The 17907-nt window shown below is 45.7% G+C and overlaps 1 protein-coding gene across 1 annotated transcript in view; it reads right to left on the bottom strand.

Moving 5' to 3' along the window:
- Positions 1-17907, bottom strand: part of ADAM8 (ADAM metallopeptidase domain 8) — a 97021-nt gene that overhangs the window by 50916 nt on the left and 28198 nt on the right. Inside the window, exons 6-7 of the mRNA XM_084635583.1 lie at positions 5913-6099; positions 1578-1643 (exon numbers count right to left, since the gene is read on the bottom strand). Coding sequence (XP_084491709.1) covers positions 1578-1643; positions 5913-6099 — 253 coding nt within the window. The remainder of the gene's footprint in view (positions 1-1577; positions 1644-5912; positions 6100-17907) is intronic.

The following is a 17907-nucleotide window of genomic DNA, read 5'->3' as shown; positions in this document are numbered from 1 at the left end:
CTTGCATGCTGGAGGGCTATTTGTGGGCGACCCAGGTGGGAGCTCCTTTAGCAGGGCATTGTAGGGCATCCAACGTTGCAGGGCAGGGATGACACAGCTGCTCACTGGTCTGGATTGTGCCCTGGTATGTCACAATGATTGAAGGGAATTGCATTGCAATTCCAAACGAAATGACAGGAGAAATCCTAAACCTCATCCATGAAGGACATCAAGAATTAACTAAATGCTATGAATGGGCCAACCAGTGTGGTGGCTGTGCATCAGCAAGGACATAAAGAATAAAATATCTGCAAGTGAACATTTCAGAACTAAGACAAAGTACCTTTAATAACAACACCTCTGCCAGACAGACCTTGGAAGAGACTAGCTGCAGATTTATGCAAATTCAGAAGACAGCATTACCTTGTCATCATGGACTATTTTTCCAAATATATAGAAATAACGCACTTGGAAGACATAACATGTTGCAGTGTTATAGAGAAACTGAAGTCCACTTTCGCTCATTTTGGTATTCCAGAACAACTAGTGGTAGACAACAGACCACAATTCACCGCAGCAGAATTTAAGTAATTCCAAATGAAATAAGATTTTGATCCCATTACTAGCAGCTGCTTTACCCACAAGCGAATGGAGAGGCTGAAAAAGTTGTATGGACAGCCAAGAAAATAATACAGCAGGAATATTCATTTCTTATTCTTCTGAGTTACAGATCAACACTGACAACATATAGTCCAACACAACTCCTGATGGGAAGATAACACAGAACTACTGGTCCAACTTTGGAAAAGAATGTATCCAGACATGAAGAGAGTAGCCAAATCAGATAAAAAGGCAAAAAAAGCTTACAAACATTTTTATAACAGATGTCACTCAGTTAGGGAACTGCCAGGTCTAGACCCTGGTGTCCATGTTTGTGTCAAGCTGGATGCAGAAAAGCTCCAGCTGTTATAAAGGAAAAGAACTCATTGCCCAGATCATATGTGATCGAGACCAACAGTGAGAGAGTTCCTCAGAAAATATCGACATCTCCATCTCCGACATCTCCTCAAAAATAACAATCAACAGAACAAACTCTATAGATAGCAGATGCAGAACAAGACGACGATGACTCACAGATTCCAAACAGACAAGAGACAGTCGTCACAACTCATGGACAGCCAAATGACCATGTTATTACACGTTCAGGTTGTGTAATTAGAAAAAAAGTACAATTCAAAGACACTGATCCGTACTGAACTTCAAAGACAGTGTGATAGTGTAAATATTGTAATGGAAGGAATGTAGAAGTTAAAGGGGGAGATGTAATGGAATGGTAAACTATATTGTATTGTTCAGCCACAAGTGGTGGCATCTATAACATACCTTACATAAGTTCACAACAGCCATTTCCTGGCAGTGCATTGAAGGTTCTTGTACTGAATCGCTCTGGTGTCTCTCTCTGGGAGGGAAACTCTATAGCAAGTCCATATCTGGTACAGAAACCAGACCTGCTAATTGCAGTCTTGTAACCTACTGTATACAAGTAGTACATGACAGCAGTGGAGAATGAAATGCTGGTCTCAGCCTGTTCCCCTTACCTCCGCATTGTCCACGACCAAGACCAACTCCACATATCTGGTCCCTTTCTGAAATGGAGCCGATTTCTGAAAGTCAAAAGCAAATGCCATGCAGGATTTGAATTCCATCTCTGATAGTTCTGAGCACAAGCAGCGCACGAGCCATGTTCTCACAGGGACATCTTCCTTCATACGTGTTGTATTCTGGAACATGGCCTACCTGTTTCTGGGTGACTTACTTTAGCTGCTAAACTTGTTGGTGCTGGTTTGCTTTATAACTTCTGCCTCCCACTCTAAACTGCAGAAGAAGTGTCCCAAGTTCCCAAACAGCCACAAACCCAATGGTCAATATGGTTTGGCTCAAGGGGTACATATCATTCATGAGCAGTCCCAAGTTTCTTGTTTCTTTCACTAGTGGTTCAATATACAGTAACTTAGTGTATTAGAATGAATTTTCTCAAAGTCCATGGGCTAACAGTTCTGGGGCTTGTACTGCAAATACTTCCATATAAACTCTTTCTATACAATTCCCAGGGGATGCTAAAACAATAAGCTAAATTATGGGGAATGACACTTGCACGGGGCCTGAAACAATAGCTCAGAGAGGGCCCAGCTCAATGGATTGTAACTCTGAAACCCAGGGAAAGCAGTTGGAATGTAAATTTAAATGCAAAGATAATTAATCGTGTCACTGCTGATCATTTAATCAGAAACACTTGCCCAACGTCCTTACCCTATCAACCCAAACTGCCTCCCAGGAGCCCAAAACCCCAACTGATCCCACCTCCAGCCTCCTCTGTGGTGCAGGTGGGAGCTGTCAATAGAAAACACACGGCATTTTGAAGTGGAATGTCTTTTTATGGACTATCTGCATCACGATAGCACCTGGCCCCTCAGCCTGGGTCATGGCACCAGCGATGGATGCTGCACACACTGGCAATAAAAGGGCAATCCCTGCACGAAGACCTCACAATCCGGGGGAGAAAAATCAACAAACCAAGGGAAGGGGAAGGACAAGGTAGGAGGGAAGCCACCTAGCACACCCACTGCCAAGCCACTGCTCCCGGGTGTTTTGCGCATGTCATAGCGGAAGGCAACTGCAGGGATTTGAAGTAGGACAACGTAGTAACTCTGGGGACTTTGACAAGGGCAACTCCTGTATATGGGGGAAGCATGGCAGAGAGCATGGCGGTATATCCAGGGAAACAGGACTAATGGACATGGCAGGTTGGCGTCTCTGGCAGAACAGAGGCAGGGCTGACAGCTCAGTAATGCAGGAAAGGAAATCTGTAGAGTGAATATAAGAATGGCCACAATGAGTCAAGACCAATGGTCCATCTAGCCCAGTATCCTGTCGTCCAACAGTGACCAGTGCCAGATGCTTCCAAGAGAATAAACAAAACAGGGCAATCATCAAGTGATCCATTCCCTGTCGTCCAGTCCCAGCAACTGGCAGTCAGAGGCTTAGGATACCCAGAGCATGGGGTTGCATCCCTGACCATCTTGTCTAATAGCCATTCGTGGGCCGATCATCTATGAATTTACCTAATTCTTTTTTGAACCCAGTTATACTTTTGGCCTTCAAAACATCACCTGGCAATGAGTTCCACAAGTTGACTGTGTTGTGTGAAGTTCATTTTAAGCCTGCTGCCTATTAATAAATTTCATTGGGTGACCCCAGTTCGTGTGTTACTTGAACTGGTAAATAACACTTCCTTATTTACTTTCTCCAAACCATTCATGATTTTACAGACCACTATTATATCCCCCATTAGTCAGCTCTTTTCCAAGTTGAACAACCCCAGTCTTTGTAATCTCTCCTCATGTGGACACTGTCCCATACCCCCAATCATTTTTGTTGTCCTTCTCTGTACCTTTTCCATTTCTAATCATTTTTTTTTTTGAGGTGGAGCGACCAGAACTGTATGCAGTATTCAAGGTGTGGGCATACCATGGATTAATATAGTGGCATTATGATATTTACTGTTTTATTATCTACCCCTTTCCTAATGGTTCCCAACATTGTTAGCTTTTTTTGACTGTCACTCCACATTGAGTTGATGTTTTCAGCTGGTAACTGCTGATTTAAACCCCATCATTTTGTATGTATAGTTAGGATTATGTTTTCCAATATGATTACTTTGCGTTCATCAACAATGAATTTCATCTGCCATTTTGTTGCTCAGTCATCCAGTTTTAGGAGATCTCCTTGGAACTCTTCACAATCTGCTTTGGATTTTAGTATCTTGAGTAGTTTTGTGTCACCTGCAAACTGTTTACCCCTTTTTCTAGATCATTTAGGAATATGTTGAACACACTGATCCAGTATGGATCCCTGGGGGACTCTGCTATTTACCCTTCTCCATTCTGTAAACTAGCCATTTATTCCTACCCTTTATTATCTGTCCTTTAACCAGTTACTGGTCCATGAGAGGACCTTCCCTCTTATCCCATGATTGCTTAATTTACTTAAGAGCCTTTGTTGAGGGACCTTCTCAAAGGCTTTCTGAAAGTCCAACTACATTATATCCACTGGACCACCTTGTTCACATGTTTGTTGACCCTCTCAAGAGAATTCTAATACATTGGTGAGGCATGATTTCCCTTTACAAAAGCCAAGTTGACTCTTCCTCAACAAATCATGTTAATCTATGTGTTTGATAATTCTTCTTTACTATAGTTTCAATCAGTTTGCCAGGTACTGAAGTTAGGCTTACTGACCTGTAATTATCAGGATCACTTCTGAAGTCTCTTTTTAAAAATTGGCATCACATTAGTTATCATCCTGTCATCTGGTACAGAAGCTGATTTAAGTGATAGGTTACACACCACAGTTAGTAGTTCTGCAATTTCATATTTGAGTTCCTTCAGAACTTGTGGGTGGATTCCATCTGGTCCTGGTGACATATTACTGTTTAATTTATCAATTTATTCCAATACTTCCTCTATTCATATCTCAGTCTGGGACAGTTTCTAAGATTTGTCACCTAAGAAGAATGGCTCAGGTGAGGGAATGTCCCTCACATCCTCCACTGTGAAGACTGATGCAAAGAATTCATTTAGCTTCTCTGCAATGACCTTGTCTTCTTTGAGCACTCCTTTAGTACCTTGATCATCCAGAGGCCCCACCGATTGTTTGGCAGGCTTCCTGCTTCTGGTGTACTTAAAAAAATTTGCTATTAGTTTTTGTCTTTTGCTCGGTGCTCTTCAAATTCTTTTTTGGCCTGCCTAATTATACTTTTACACTTGACTTGACATATTTTATGCTTCTTTCTATTTCCCTCAGTGGGATTTGACTTTCAGTTGTTAAAGGATGCTATTTCTCTCCAACCATCTCTTTTACACAGTTGCTTAACCATGCTGGCATTTTTTTGGTCCTCTTACTATTCTTTTTATTTGGGGTACACATTTATTTGTGCCTTTATTTTGGTGTTTTTGAAAAGTTTCCATTCAACTTGCAGGCATTTCACTCTTGTGACTGTTCCTTTTAATTTCCATTTAACTTGCTTCTTCATTTTTGTGTAGTTCCCCTCTCTGAAGTTTAAATGCAACTGTGGTGAGTTTCTTTGGTACTTCTTCCCCCACCCCCCAAGGATGTTAAATATAATTACATCATGGTTGCTATTACCAAGTTCAGCTATAGTCACCCCTTGGATCAAATTCTGTGCTCCATTTAGGACTAAATCAAGAATTGCCTCTCCCCTTGTGGGTTCCAGAACTAGCTGCTTTAAGCAGCAGTCATTAATGGGTCAGGCTAAGCCTTGGAGGATCTCAAAGGTAAAGACATGCAGTCTGTGTTTGATATGGTGGGAAAGGGGAGGCGGCAATGAAATGAGGATTGCCTTTGCAGCCAGGCCTGCATTTGTCCAGGTCAGAGAGGACGGGAAGGGAGGGAAAGACAGACTATGTGAGTTACCTAAGTCACACAGGGAGTCTGTGGTGCAGGAGAGAACTGAATCTGGGTCTCCTGAACCCAATGCTGGGGCCTTGACATCCCAGGGACAACTACAGCAATTGCTCACAGCCAGACTTTCCACTTAGGAGGCAGTGAAGTATCTGAAGTGTGAGAAATGCCTTAGCCTTTTTGAAATCTCCTCAGCCCGTGTCTATGTGCTCCTCCTTTCAGTATCCCTTGGAAATGAGGAGGAGATGCGGGTACTGTGTGACCAGCCAGCTCCTTGCAGGCCCCCAGCAAGTGCGTGCAGAACCTTTGCAATCAGGCACTGTGCTAGGGACCCGATCGAAGGCCCAGCAAAGTCAATGGAAAGACTTGCACTGACCTCATTGGGCTTTGGATCAGGCCCTACATTCCTACAAATTAAAACTACAACACAGAGGAACAGGGTGATTTCCTACCCAGTGATGGGGCTTCATTGCGGCAGCAACTTTCGGTTCATGGTCGTATTCCAAAGTGACATTGGCATCTCCGCAGGTCCCACGCTTCACTCTCAGGTGATCCGCTCGGTACACCGCATGCTCCCCCTTATCATCACCTCCCAACGGCTCAATTAAATAGACTGTTTGATCGGCCCAGAAAAATCCACTGCAAAGAGATGGGGGCAACATGAATCGGTGTCCAGTATCCGATCAGAGAAAGGGTTTCACACACATTCGCAGAGGAAACACAAGGTGGGGGAGGTAATATCTTTTATTAGACTAACTTCTGTTGGTGAGAGAAACAAGCTTTCAAGCTTAAACAGAGCTCTTCTTCAGGTCTGGGAAACTAACTCAAAGTGTCACTGCTAAATACAAGATTTGAACAGATTGTTTAGCATAAGAAGTGACATAGGCTGACCCACTGCACTTGAGAGGCTGGGTGCTGTCTGGCTGCAGTGTAGGGTGCTCACATTACAAGGAGAACGCAGTCATTTTTTCACCTGGCTAGAGCCCCTCTCTCAGCCACGGAACTGCACACTCCTCACATGTACCTGGAGGTTAACAGTTCATGCATATATGTGTAATCAGGACTTCGGCAGACCACGTACAGGCCATGGCAGCCTGGCCCTTGGCAAGGTCATGGACAGGCCATGGCAGCCTGGCCCTTGACAGGCCACGTATATCAATCTGGGATCTTTTCAAAACGAAAATCTAAACAGAATTCCCTGCTCTGAATTCAGGGCCAGCCTGGGCTCTCAATGACTGTTTCTCCATGTCAAATGCCATTTAGGGAGAAAGAAACAGACCTGGCCCTGCCAAATTCAGCCAGGATCTGTCCCTGTAATGTGGGGAAGAGGCAAGGCAGGGCAGGGCAGTCCCTAATAGATACCCAGGTCCTGTCACTGTAGCATAGGTGGCCAGTAGGGAAGGACAGGATAGTTCCTACTTTGAACCTCCGTGCCATGGTTCTTTGTCCCTTCAATTCCTTTACAGAGTTACCAAGTATAGAGGCTAATGATAAAACCATATGGCCTGACCCCACAATCCTGCCTTCCTGCTGCTCCCAGACACACTCCCTGCCACCAATGAGAGGGTGACTGCACAATGGGGCTGTCTCCTAAGAGACTCTGGGGGTATACTTTGGAGGTGAAATGAGTGATTTGGGATTACTTTTCCCTTGGGAAAATAGGAAAATGAGCTGCTCTCCAGAGCCTGTCAGCCCTGTGCTGCCAAGTACCTTCCAGAGAGCAAGGCACTTGTGGCAATCATGTGTGGCACTTGAAGATTGTTTTTCAGACAAACTGAAAGGAGGTCTGATTTCACTGCAGGGTGGAGAATCTTTTTAATTTAAACAGGATTTTTTTATTTTGTTATTTTAAATTGTAATATATTTTTCTTTGTAAAACTAAACCTGTTTAAAATGAAATTAAATTAAAATATGTTAAGGCTAAACTTAGTAGAATCTCTAAAACATTTAAATAAAAAATAAATATACTGAATCCCTGAGCCTCTATCAAAACTGTGTTAAAGGCTGTTTTTCTGTAAAAAGAAAGAATCAGGGGAAAAACATCTAACTTTCGAGGTTAAGCATTATAAATAAGGCACAATAGGTCATGTACTGTATTAAGGGATGCATCATGGATAGTTCCCTGAAAACATTCACTCACTATGCAGCGGCAGTCAAAAAAGCGAACAGAATGTTATGAACCATTAGGAAAAGGATAGATAATAAGACAGAAAATATCGGAATGCTGCCATATAAATCCATGATACACCCACACTTTGAATATTGTGTGCAGTTCTGGTCACCTCATCTCAAAAACAAATATATTAGAAATGGACAGGCTACAGAGAAGGTGCTCACTGCATTCATGCAGGTAACCAGAGGGGCAGGTTCAGAAGCTCCTCAGCCAGGGCTTGAGGCACTTGCATCTCGTCAGTGCCAAGGTTCCCCTCTGCTACCACCAGGCTACAGCGTGTCTCTTCCGCTCTCTCCTTGCCTCCAAACAAATCCAGTGACATAGACTGACCCACTGCGCTTGAGCAGCTCGGTGCTGTCTGGCTACAGTGTAGGGTGGGAGAGTCTCACTACAGGGAGAATGCAGTCATTTTTTCACATGGCTAGAGCCCCTCTCTCAGCCAGGGAATAGCACAATCATCACATGTCCCTGGAGGTTACCAGTTCATCCATATATGTATAATTAGGACTTCAGCAGGCCACATACATGCCAAGGCAGTCTGGCCCTTCCTGGCTCTGGGATCAGAGTGTGGTAAAGCAGCTAAAGACATTATAGTACTCAAGTGTAGCCACCTGCAGGGACTGAATGTGGGAAAAGCCTGAGCTGCGGCCACTTGAACGAAAGGAAAATGCACATTAGCACGGAGACAGTAGCAGCCTCACAACCCCGTGTCTGTCTAGTGTAAATGGTGAACTCTCTGTAACTGCAGGTCGCTAAACCATGATCTGAGTAATTCAGTAACTCAGCCAGGGGTTAGGGGTCTGTTACAGAAGTGGGTGGGTGAGGTTCTGTGGCCTGCGATGTGCAGAAGGTCAGACTAGATGTTCAGGATGGTCCCTTCTGACCTTAAAGTCTAGGTAGGAGTCTATTTCCAGCTCTGCTTGTGGAAAATTCACCCAGCCTCTCAGTTACATTTTCTGTGAAATAGGTGAAGGATAGCTGCTACCTCTGAGGTAGGCACATGAGTTGTGAAGAACACAGAAATAACTAGAGCAGTTAAAGAAGCTGGGAGTAGAACTTATAAGCATTTAGCTCAGTGCATCTTTCCCAGGCTACAGAGCAGTGTGCGCAGCAAGGAGGGTCTCTCTTCTTCTCCCCTGCCTCAAGGGGGACACTTTACCATTTATGCACAACAGGGGAGAGGGACTGAAACCAAAGGATGGAATCCAAACCTCAGTGAATGTTGTGGTGTTGGAGGCTCCAGTCTGATTCACAGCAGTGTCTATGGCTATGATTCCACAGAGAATCCTCAAATAGCAGAGCCTGTTTCCTAGATCCAGTTCAGATGGGGCCCACCTCGTGGCAGACCCACAAGAATGGCTGATCTTATGAGGTTTCCCAATTTGGGCCATGATCTCATGAGAACAGCTCATTGAACTGTAGCTCCATCCAATCCAAACCCAAACCTGAGCCAGGTTGATCTCAACCCAGCCCCTGTACCTTTGTCTGACATCTCCAAAGCTCATCTCCTTGGGCCATCTTGGGTTCAACTACATATGAATGCAAGAAGCATGACTAAGAGTCATCTAGGGCCCCCATGGGAGGAGAGGGCAATAGAAAGGTGGGGAAAGGGCAATGCCAGGGCATTGTTCATCACTTCATCAAAAGAGAAATGCCCCTTTTGGGGCACTGGTCACAGGAAATCAGAGCATGTTCTTGGCAGAGATCAAAGTCTCTAGCAGGGGAGTTATGGGGCAACTGGAGAGATTTGAGTGCAGTAAATCACCAGGTCTGGACAGCATCACCCAAGGACTCTGGAGGGAGGAAAGTGTGAGGCCCAGTGTATCGCAAAGACAGACCCATCCCCTGGAGATGGAGCAAGACATGCATGACTATCTGTCAGCCCCAGAGCAGTAGCCTCCTCTCAGCACCAAGCCAGCTGAGGGGAAGGTCTGATTAAGGACAAAGCAGGATAACTGGAACTTCATTGGGTCTAATTAGGGGAAACAGATCTTCTCTACCCTATGAGAATTGCCTGCTGACAAGCTATTCACAGGTCAGCTGCAATCTTAAAAGATGTAACATAAGATGCTTCACATGATACTGTTAACATAAAACCGGACTAACTGTGCTACCTGAGGGGGAGGGGGTAGGAGGAAGGGGCTAACAGCAGGAAGCCTCCAGGGCTGTTATGTGATAATGAAGGACACAGTGAAAATGGCCCCTCCTTTGCCCTTGATGAAAGGGCAGCACATATAGAGCTAATGAGTGAAACAGCTACTGCACACCACGAAGTGTGAGAGACCCATGGCCTCAGGGGCCAGAGGCGCCAATGGTGCATCGAGTAAAAGAGCTGGGTAATTCCTTGACCACTCACATGATTTGTTCTCAGAGAAGCTAAGACAATGATGAGGGGAATCATGTTTTCGGGCGGAAGCTAAATCACTGCACACAGCAGGAAGAAATTCCTGCTGGGCTGTGCTCCACGACCACCATGGTACAGTTAGAAAGGGGAATGATGAACCTGAACATCTGCAGTATCCATATTGACCTGAAATGGTGGCAGAAAACTGGACTAGATCACCCGCACAACTGATTCAATCCAGTATGGAAGGGAGGCGAGAGACCAGACTAGATGCACCAGGATTCCAACCAGATAGGACTGTGAGGTGGGCCACCTGGCGGTATGTACCAGTAGAGTGATCAGATGGAGCAGTTCTATATTCTTCACTAAGATTAAAATTAAATAAACATGAAACTATACAAACTATTAGCAAAATGTAGCCTGGGTAAGGCTGCTGATCCAATGTTAGAAACAATTACTGATCACAGAAACTGATCTAAGGGGACGAAGTCATTACAGTTCTGTTACTTTCTAGAGAGTCTTAATTTCTTGTGTGGGGAAGATCTTCCTGGGTTCATTCTGCTAAGGACGATATGAGTGGGGTGATGAGCTGGCTTAGTCATAACTTTACCACTTTAATTCTGGTCTCCAAGCACCCAGATGGCAGCAGGGCATACACCTGGGAAGGAAGCCACTATCACTAACGATGATTTAACTCCTGAATGACTAATTCAGTGAGCAACAATCACTCCCTGTTTTAGTTTATTCACAATTTCCTCTAAGAATATATTGGCTTTCCCCTCCCTCTGCAAAGGCCTTATTTTACTGGTTCTCTCTGAGCGGACACTGAAAAAGCAGGAGAGACATTTCAAAGCCACTTGGCGTGTGTTTGCTCTGCGCACCTTTTAATATCAGATGCCAAAGACAGCCTTTGTGGCTTATCAGCCCAGACATAAACTGTAGATTTTACACTGCAAGGATTAAGGTCTCAGAGTTGTTCTGAGAAAGATGGACACAGATAATTGATGCTGTTAACAGACAATCTGGGCTTTTCACATCAAAGAGCCATTTAGCAGACTACAAAGCAGGTTTGACACCTACGAGTTAAAGGAACCTGTCCTTCCCAGCAACAGCAGAAAAACAAATCTGTAGCTCTATCCTTCAAGGAGAGTCTATTTAAGATCCAATATACAGCATGACTGGCAGTATCACCAATTCTAAAGTACTGATATTAGCTATATTAGGAGAAAAATATCTCCACTGAAGTCAATGGGTCAGACTCAGAGGCAGTGTGTAAGGATATGTAAGCTAGCCCTGCCTAGAATCTAACTCTCTTAAACACACTTATCCACGCATAAGGGAGCCTAAATTACTGTAATTTACATACCAAAGAGCAGCAGGAAGGTGTACAGAGAGTTTACGTTCCATAAGAGGGGGTGATTGTTGTTGCTTTTCTTGCTATGCTCCTCCCTTCTGGGAAAGTCATAGCCACGCTGAGAACTGACATGTAAGGAGGGCAGAAGTGGGGGTGAGTCAACGCAGGGAGACTAAAGGTATGTCTGTACAGCCCACAGACATGTCTGTACAGCCCAAGTTGACACACTTGGGCTAGTGAGGCTCATGCTAGTGGCTCTAAAAATAGCTGCGTAGACAGCGCTTTGAAGTTACGGCTTAGGTTGGAGCTCAGGTACTGAAGCCTGTCCCCCCCCAACCCCCCCGGCATCAGAGCCTGAAAGTGCTGTCTGCACAGTTATTTTTAGAGTGCTAACGTGAGCCCCCGCTACTCCTAGTATGTTGACTGGAGCTGGGAGGCTCACTTCCGTGGCTGTGTAGACACATGCAGGGGGCTCTTGCCAGGTGGGGCATGCAAGCTGAGGTGCTAGGGGAAGACCTAAATTACACTGGTTTATGCTTTGGCCCATTGTCTTTTCTTGTATAATTGTCCTTTCCCACCACAAAGGGAAATAATCTCAAACTCCCAAGGAAAAGACTGGTGGGAGCAGAAACTGAAAGCTGGGACATGTGCAGAAGCAGATTATCTGTGGGAGCAAACCATCTGGGAAGAGTTTGAAATGTCAGAGGGCCAGAGCACAGAGAATGTACAGACTAGGGGGAAACCAGGAGTTTGCTACTTTTGTACTTCTAGCTGGACTGCCCAGCACTCCACCCCTGATGCTGGTTTCCAACACATACAGCAATCCAACTTTTTGCTGCTCCGGAGGGGCAAGTCTACGGCCCCTTTACACATACACACACACACACACACACACAGAGTAGCACCTTACTGCATAGATTGCGCCATTCCCTACTCATGGGGAAAGATACCAGTCAGCAGAGTAAAGAGTACCACAATCTGCCCCTCAGGGATGAAACTGAAAGAAATGCCCACTTCAATTTGGAGTCGGGCTTGTTTTCCATGGGAGTTAGCAGGTACCTAATCCCAAGCACCAAAGCACACCCCCGAAGGCAGGGTTTATTGGCTGATTTATTTCTGAGGTTATTAGATGGGCAGTCTGGGGCCCAAACTCACTCCCAGGGAAGTCATTTGAGAATTTTGCCATTAACATAAATGGCAGAAGGCTAGGCCCTTTGTGAATCATGCCAAGAGCCTGGGTTGGTGTGTCTTTGTCACATGGGACTGGGAGCTGCCCTGCTTGAGCACCAAGGCTAGGCAAAACCTCCTGTTATGCAGCCTCCAAAGCAGAGCAAAGACTGACATAGGTGCAAGAGAGGAAAGGCAAACCTGTCTTCCCCCCACACTGTAACATCATTCATACTGTGTAAGGAGCCAGAGATGCCTGATCTCTGGGAGGGCAGTAGCGAGGGGTAGGCAGAGCTGTGCAGGGGCGACTCCCATCCCCTTCAGAGGCACTGGGACCCATGCAGAGACCCCCAGTGGTTCGGGGAGGGACGGGGAAATAAAATTCCTGGAAGTGAAACTCCCTCATTTTCTTACAGCTATTTTACTGGGGAACTTAAGGGTAGCATTGTAATATCTACATTTTAAAAGGGCTCTAAAGTTGATTTAGTGAAATACTGAGCATCTGTAGCTGGCAAACTGGCAGAAACAATAATTAAAAATAGAATAAGAAAACACCTACAAGATCAGGAGAGCATTTAAGCACCAGGGTTTCTGCAAAGGGAAATAGTCTCTCACTACTCTCTGAGAATTCTTCAAACCTGTCAATAAAGCAGTGGATAATGGAAAACTAGTTGACATAATTTATTTGGACTTTCAAAGGGCCTTTGACAAAGTCCCTCACAATGGGCTACTAACGAAGCTACGTTGCTATGTGGTCAGAGGCAAAGTACTGTTATCTGGTTTTGGCCTGAGCAGCTAGCCAAAAATTTGGGTCTTGTAGGTTGTTCAAGTTGGGAAGAGAAGTGGACAATGGAGCTTGGAGTCTTTGATGCCATCTTGTTTAATTACAAGGAAACTACAAAGTCCTGTTTCCCTGAACACAGAAGGAACCCAACAACAGGAGATATGGTTTTTTGCTTACACCCCCAAGCCTCTTTCAGCCACCACCACCGTGTGTGTGTCCAAGCTATGTCTAGTTTTCTTCTCAGTTTGTTTCAGTGTGCTTCTTTCCCCCTCCCCACCAACACCCTTGCCCCAGACAATAACTTGCAAAGCCCGCATTCACATAATCCTAATTCCTGAGCAGATTCTCATATGCCTTTGTTTTGGGTGGGGGTTGCTAAAAAGGAGCTTAATCATTTCTTACAGCTATCTTAAATGAAGGGTGGTGGTTCCACCTACCAACTTCACTGATGTTTCATCCAATCCATAATAGTATTGTCATGTATCAAAAACTGGCTAAGAGGCCGACAGCAAAAAGTAGGATTAAATTAACTGCCCCAAAACTTCGTTAATAGAGTTAAGGTTGCCTAGTAATGCCTCAGCTACTTTCAAACCTCTGAAAGCCAGGAAATAAAGAATTATGGTAACTCAAACAAATGTCCAAAAACTAGGAAAGACTAAGTTAAAATATACATCATCCCTGTACATCCCTTAATTCTGCCCTCTGTAACTGGCAATACCCACTAGGAATGGCTCAGTAAGTGTGGTGCCATAATAGGTGGACATGAACAACTATGAGAATATGTAATTGTTTGAGTTGGGTTCCACATATCTGAATTCCAGTATTTATCTGCAAACACTCCAGCTGTGTTCACGGTGTCGGGTATAGCTGTAGTGAATGGTGGAGGGAGTAGTTGGAGCAGGATGGCAGAGTTGTCACTGTGATAACAGGAGAAGTACATGTGTACCAGGAGAGATCAAGAATGTCTAATTTCAGCACTGAGTTTTGTGGGTTGTCAGTAGACGTGCACAGGGATCTTCCAGCCATGGGATTTGGGAGGAGGGATAGCACAGTGATTTGAGCATTGGCCTGCTAAACCCAGGGTTGTGAGCTCAATCCTTGAGGGGGCCATTTAGGGATCTGGGGCAAAAAGTGGGGCTTGGTCCTGCTTTGAGCAGGGGGTTGGACTAGATGATCTCCTGAGGTCCCTTCCAACCCTGATATTCTATGGTTGTTAGCCATCTGTTACCATAAACATCCATGGTCTCCAGGGCTTAGTGAGGAAAAAGTGAAAGCAACGTCTCGGCAAGAATCATCAGTAAAGGGGTGGTAACATGTAGCGTATCTGGGGTAGTTTATGTGGAGCAGGCTCAGTGTTTGGGTGCAGGCCAGGTGTAGGTAGCTCCTGTTCTCTACGCTTGACCTAAACCCAAATTTTGCGTCAGCAAACAGATGTTAGACTGGGTCCTACAGGGCTCATGTGCTCTGTCTCCAGAGTGTTCTGGAGCAGGTGAGTGCTAGTATGTGTGTTCACATCACGCTGGGATATGGCACAAAAAGGGCAGAGTTAAGGTTGCATTGTGGAGTTGGAGTGGACTTTAATTCTGTAGTTGCTGGTTTTCAGAGGTTTGTTCTCAAATGGGGACAGAAATGGAGGAGTATTGCTGTTGGTTGGATTAGAAAGCAGAGCTGAAGCCCTCCCTCCATTCTCCACTGCACAGCTCTGACTCTCCTGAGCTGCTCTGCCCTCCCCTTTCTCCTAGAAACAGCAGCATCAGAAGCAGCTGTCCCTTCCTCACTGCTGCAGGCAGCATGGGGAAGAAGGGATGTTCTAGGTTCTTTCCTGGGAGGAAAGAGCAGTGGAGGGAAGGGGACCCTGGAGACACTCCCTCAGCCTGGTGAAACAGTCGCGGGGAGGAATTGTTGAGGGGGGTAGGAATGGGAGCAGATATATATGGCGGGGAAGGGAAGTAGAGCGAGGTATGTCGCAAGAGGGGAAGTTGCCCAATTTTCCCCACTTATGGCTCTGCTCTGTCAGAGCTCTCAGGGTGCTCTGCCCCTTCAGGGCCTGAGGCTAGCCAGCCCTGTTCTGAGGTAGAGACCCTTTAAGAACAGCTGTTTGGGCCAGGTAGAGGCCCAGGTGGGAAAAAGTCAGGTGATTGCCTGATGAGCATCTTGAGAAGTGGAGGGGGTGAGCCCACCATGGCAGGTTCTGGAGGAGGTGGAAGCCTAGGCAGATGGGGCTGATCCACAAAGGGATTTAGGCACTGAAACACCTAACTTTTAGGTACCTAGAAAAATCCCTGGAACAACCATGGGATCTACAAAGCCTGAGTTTGGCACCTAGTCTCCTATACAATGCATGGGGAGAGATGGGCACCTAAGAATGCAATCCACAAAGATAAGCATGTGCATAAATGTTTGTAGGCTCCAACCTCAGTTGCTGAAGACATGGGAGTATTGTTGTATCGTGGATGCCTAGTCTCTTCCAGACCATTTTGGTGCACTAATATCACCCCCCGATGACTGAAAGGTTATTCTGCCTCTGTTAAAACAGGACAGTCAGACCTGTAGCAACTACAGAGTTATTAAACTGTTGTCAGCCTCAGGAAAAGTCTTTGCTTCTGTGTTGACATCTCTGATCAGCAATGCACTTCATGGCAAAGGCTGGGATATTCAATGTGGCTTAGACTTAGGTTGTTCCACCATCAACCAGATCTTTACCAAGAGACAGCTTTTTGAGAAGATGGGTAAATTTAATAAGCCTCGTGCAGTCCTTTTTATAGACTTCCATCAGGCCTTTGATTCAGCATGTGACACAGAGGCCCATTGGTACCAACTGGCAAAGGGTTCATTATTCTTTACAAGCAACTCCTGTCTCAGACCTGACAAACTCACTACACCAATACATCACTTCCATGCTATTTATTCATAAAGCGTAGCATGTGAGGTCTCTACGGAAAGCTTGTAACTTCTCAATACTCATAATCATTGCAAGATGCGCATACAGGTAATATTTAAGGAATAATGCAACTATATCAAAAATTATGCCTTATGGTCTTGGAGTAAAAGTTAGTCACCATCGAATCATAGGTCTCAGCGATAGCTCATTTAAACAGGAGGAAGTTGTCACCCCTCCTCGGTCAGCTGGGGATGTAATGCCAGGCTCAACTGTCTGCCCTTAACCCTTCCCAGAACAGTCAATGGAAAACCATCAAAGACAACTACGAACAATCAAAACCACTTGAATGTGAGAAGGAACATAACAACAGACTGGGGATCACCCTGTCAATAAAGACAAAGGACTGATTCAGTATATCACAGGGTGAAGAAAGACTCTGCATCCATTCACTGAGGAGACATCTTGTTGAGCAGGAGTATTTCATGAAAGACTGGATCCTGGGAAGCCAGCCAGCTCTGCCACAGACTGCACTGTGCGGGCGTGGGGGGAACTTACTTTACTAGTTAGGGAAGGTAACTATTAATACAATATAGGCCCTAGTTCACAGTTTATGATTTTGTTTTATATTGTAACAATTTGTTTCCAACCTTTTTTCTTGCTTCTAGTGGAATCTCTATTCCTTCCCTTAAACAAACTGTCATTTGTTTTACTACAAGGGCTCACAAGGGCTGTGTGTGATACAGGAGTGGTGGTTTAAGGTAAAATTGGGGTACACTGCTCCTTTGGGGGCAAAGGATCTGGGATTTCTGAGTAGCCAGTATCAGGGGTTGGATATCACAGGGGAATGTTTCAAGGGGACTCGGGGACTGGGGTGCACCTATTGTGAACCTGCAGGGCAAAAACAGGAGGGCTGGTGCAGCCCAGAGGAGAGTGCTTGAGCAGCTGACAGGCTAGTGGTGTCAGGGAGCTGACACCCAACCTTCCCATTTAAGACTCTCTCTCGCTAAAGACAGGGAGTAACAAGGTGATTCAGCCCTTGGTACCCCGGAGAAACATCAGACCGTGCATCAAGCAAGTCTGGGTGCTGTGATGAGATGACCAGCAGCTGAAGCTAAGGCTGGACTCTGTGTCCCAGCCCTGTGGCTTCCGTTGGGAGCTGCAGCTGGGACCGCACGCCCCAGCCGGCAGCTGCAGTGGGGGCCACATGTCCCCCATGGCTTCCCAGGGCTGTCGCCGGAGCTTGGCGGGGGGCTGCAGCCAGGGCCGTGCATCCCTGTCCTAAGGCTGCGGCCAGCTCCAGAGCGGAGTGTGTGCACCCCCAGAGACTGCGCTCCCTGCTGCGGCCACTGGAACCAGGGCTGTGCCCTCTGCCATGGTGGGGGGCTCAGCCTGTGGGTCCCTCCCCAGACTCCATTCTTCCCCCTACCTAGCCCTGACCCCAGTTATTTTTTAGTAAAGTCACAGACTCCATGAATTTTTGTTTATTACCTGTGACCTGTCCGTGACTTTTATTTAACCGTGACAAAATCTTAGCCTTATTTATAACTTACAAAGCAAAGAAAGGAATGGGAAAGGTAGTCTGCCTGCACTGCCCCTGACATCCTCGGGTGTGGGGATGAGAAGGAGATGGCAGGCACAGACCAACAACGGACATGGCCGTGAAATATCATCCAGTCTCAGGAGCATGGATCACATGCATACTCAAGTGGAATGTACATGGGACCTTCATTCAAAGAAGAACCAG

Source organism: Lepidochelys olivacea, assembly GCF_965140295.1.
Source record: "Lepidochelys olivacea isolate rLepOli2 genome assembly, chromosome: 7".
Taxonomy (NCBI): Eukaryota; Metazoa; Chordata; order Testudines; family Cheloniidae; genus Lepidochelys; species Lepidochelys olivacea.
The sequence above is the reverse complement of the archived record's forward strand: the minus strand, read 5'-3'. Positions and strand labels throughout refer to the sequence as shown.